At 39.7% G+C, this 3,565-nt stretch overlaps 1 protein-coding gene across 1 annotated transcript; it reads right to left on the bottom strand.

Annotated features, from left to right (window-relative positions):
- Window positions 1-1,847: 1,847 nt before the first annotated feature.
- LOC128741482 (37 kDa salivary gland allergen Aed a 2-like) lies at window positions 1,848-3,331 on the bottom strand. The gene is made up of 5 exons (XM_053837337.1): window positions 3,202-3,331; window positions 2,929-3,144; window positions 2,637-2,864; window positions 2,373-2,570; window positions 1,848-2,308 (listed from the first exon to the last, which is right to left on the bottom strand). Exons 1-5 carry the CDS (start codon window positions 3,235-3,237, stop codon window positions 2,006-2,008), a joined length of 981 nt encoding a protein of 326 aa, XP_053693312.1. The 5' UTR covers window positions 3,238-3,331; the 3' UTR covers window positions 1,848-2,005.
- Window positions 3,332-3,565: the final 234 nt, after the last annotated feature.

Raw genomic sequence — 3,565 nt, 5'->3', positions numbered from 1 at the left:
ATACTAGATCGAATGACAAGCGTGCTCTGAAATGTGTCGATAATTGTGCACAAAAGCTAACAAAACTACCGACTACACAGCATCTAAGGCGAAGGAGGAGGGGGCGAGTCCTGCCTAAGCGGCGTAGCGAATGACACACGCACGCAAGCATCAACCTGAACTGGATAAACTCTGCTACATCTCCGCAGCACCGGTACCTTTCCCCAGCAGCGGCCGACAAAGACATCCTCTCGGGACCTGATTGCGTTGCGTCACACACAGGGTTGCCACATGCACAGATTATTCTGTGTTTAACAGATATTCGAAAGAAATCGCCTGTACAGAATCTGTATGCATAGAATACAGATTTTCGCCAAATTACACAGATTAAACAGATTTTTGAGCTTTTACATGAGAGTGAAAGAGACGGAAATAGTCAGATAAAAGGACTCTATCTCTTTCACTCTCATTGTTTGGCATTGGACAGATTTTTGCACAGATATCTTTCCTCGCCGTACAGATTGTCAGATTTTTCCAAGAAAAAACACAGAATTATATGTGGCATCCCTGGTCACACATCGTAGATTTCAACAAAAGAACGAGTTTTTTTTGCGCGCGCTGCCGAAACATTTATTGATTCCATACAGCTCACAAAGATGCACATGCGCTTATAAACTCATTTATTTATTAAAAGCTGAAAAATCACGACCCCGGGTGGAAGAATAGGACAAAAAAAGTTCGTCTGTTTTGAGCTGAAGAACAACTGAAACATCTGTCCCTAGGTTCTTCGTCTTCGGGCGTAAGAAAAGCGAGATTTGTTTTCAAAAGGAACCGTTTAAAAAGGTATCTATTTTCATAAATCGATCGAAGCGGGAAAGGAAAACTGGCTACGACGATGATGTGCAGAAGAAAATAAAAGCAATATCACCCATCGGACGGTAAGGAACAGTTCTTCCCTCTTCCCGGTACTCCCGCAGCTGTCCTGTTCTGGTAGCCGACATAATCAGATATGATGGCAAGGCAGTACATGTCTAGCTGGGCAGGAACACGTGCGTGCGGGTGTGCCACACTTCCTACCTAGTGTAGCGTATTTTTGAATAGAAACCGGTGTCGATAGGACATCCCAAATCAATAAAGTCGATCGGTGCATCTGCCTTTCGGATGTGTGTTATATGCGGGACCCGAGTCATGTATTGTGTTCGACTATTGTTGGGGAATGATCCCTAAAATCAACAATTCATTTTCTAAAATTTTTGATTTGTGTGGAACGATGACGCGACTGGTACAACTAATTAAAGACACAAGCCAGCAAAATAGAGAAAAAAAGATCTCTTGAAAACATTGCAGCAAATTAAATTTCAAATCAATTAAAAACTTCGCATTTCTGTATGTCGTGGAAAAGATTCTTTAATTATATGCATCAACAAGTGCTTCAAATTTGGTATAATAATATCTTCACGTAATATAACATACTGATTTGATAGCGCTTCTCACTACTCACCTTTTATTACTCACTTCTCATTACACACTTCTCATTACTCACTTCTTGTTACTCAGTTCTCACTTCTTAGTTGCACTTAACACTTCTAACTTCTCACTGCTCATTTCTCATTTCTGACCGCTCACATCTCACTTCTCACTACACATTTCTCATTATTCACTTCTTATTGCTCACTTTTCGTTACTCATTTCTAATTGCTTCTCATTACCCATTTCTCGTTACTCTCTTCTCATTATACACTTTTCACTACTCACTTCTCAAGGCTCACTTCTCATTACTCATCGACCAATATGTTTTCGAAAATATATTTCGAATTTTGCATCAAAATTGTTATTCACCACACTAAGCTCATTTGGACATCAGAATATCATTTTGTCATACCAATTTATTTGTGCAATAACGTACTAGAATATTTAGATATTTTGATTAATTAAGCCAATCAATTCTCAAACTGGTCTTCTATATTTTTTATAATATCAGCACTTTAACATTTCTTAATTTCGGCTGACCAAACCACGTGCATCATTACGAAGACTTAGGGCACTGAAAATCGTCTATTTCAGCCATACGAGCATCGACGACGGCCTTCGAATAAGGTGGCGTGTTGGGCCTCAGCTTGTACGCGTAGTCCTCCGATCTGAGTTCACGATAATTGAAAGCTTCCTTAAAGTCTTCCTTCAGTGGATCCGCGAGCAGACACTTGTAGTAATGCAACACAAGGGACTTATCGTCATTAGCCGGAGCGCCTGTGCCACATTTTTTCACTAGCTGTTGAATTTTACTCTCATCTTTGCCCACCTGTACAAAATCTCGGACGATTTCAGTTTCCTGTAAGTGGAAAAATGAATATATACGAAATGGAGATCGTCATCAGACAATCAATCAATCTCACATTAATTTTGTTCTCATTAGTTAGGTAACGTAATCCTCGGAATATACAAATCAATAACTGTTTGTAGGTTTCATCTTTCTCAAACACTTTATATGCTCTGATATCGCATAATTTATTACGTTCATTTGCACCCTCGAGATAGTATTTATTCTCACAGAACACGAAATATGACTGTTTTCTCTGTCGGATGTTTCTTCCCTGTAAAAATGTAATTAACCGAGTGTAATGAAATCTTTATTCCACCAGAGCATCATGAGCTCTTACCAAATCCTTGTATATTACTGCTGTATTTTCAGGGTAGCCATGGAAAAGTTTTCGTGAAGTGTCCACATGTTTTGAATGTACCGCTTGATATGCCGAAAATATATCCTCACACTTGTCGCTGGCAGGCTGAGCTACGCTTTGAAGCGCGTTCTTATAGGCCTGAACTTTGTTTTCGTCTACGAAGTCATACTTCCGATACTTCTCCCACTGTGGGTCGATTCGTTCCGGCTGTAACATGTTAGGAATCTAAGTACTGTTATTTTCAATGTAAGCATCTGCAAGCACTAATCACCTTAAAAGCATTTGCGACAGGATCATACAAACCCAACCGCACAAGCGCACATTTTACGTAGCATTTCGTGGCAAGTTCGTTGGCCGGTTCCAGTTTCCAGGACTTCCAATTCATCAGTGCAACAGATGGATTCGATGCCTTCTTGGAGAATTCTTCTATGCATCTTGTATAGGTGAACAGTGCCTCTTCGGGATCCACCGGATCCCAGGATGCAACCTAAAATGATGTCTTTACAAAGTAACTTAAACGTGTGTAAGCACCAGATGTCACTACCGTTTGAATGACTAGAGCTAGAATAATAAACTTCATGCTGTTTTAGATTCAGTACGATAGTTTGTTATGGTCATGACAACCGACACGTTCCTCTTTTATACCAGTCGTCACGTCCAATAAGTGTGTTTAATCAGTTTTAATATTCTTTATATTATTGTTATAGCAAACACAATCGCTAATGTGTCAATAATCATTAACAAACGAGGACTAGAATGTCCAGCACAGATGGTTTGACCAGCCGTTTTATTGTTTGCAGCGAGCAGATGACCTCGTCCAGAGATAGTCTTTAGAATTAATACTGTGATTTAAAACAAAGAACGAAACTGCTGATTGAAATATGTGCTATCACACAAACCGTAGCAAA

Source organism: Sabethes cyaneus, chromosome 3 (genome assembly GCF_943734655.1).
Source record: "Sabethes cyaneus chromosome 3, idSabCyanKW18_F2, whole genome shotgun sequence".
Lineage (NCBI taxonomy): Eukaryota > Metazoa > Arthropoda > Insecta > Diptera > Culicidae > Sabethes > Sabethes cyaneus.
Note: the sequence above shows the minus strand (reverse complement) of the source record. Positions and strands in the feature narration are given on the sequence as shown.

Coding starts and splice junctions, on each gene's coding strand:
- LOC128741482 (XM_053837337.1), bottom strand. CDS start 3,237: ATGAAGTTTATTATTCTAGCTCTAGTCATTCAAACG. Junction 2,571..2,636: donor CAGTAATATACAAGGATTTG/GTAAGAGCTCAT, acceptor ACATTTTTACAG/GGAAGAAACATCCGACAGAG. Junction 2,309..2,372: donor CTAATGAGAACAAAATTAAT/GTGAGATTGATT, acceptor TTCCACTTACAG/GAAACTGAAATCGTCCGAGA.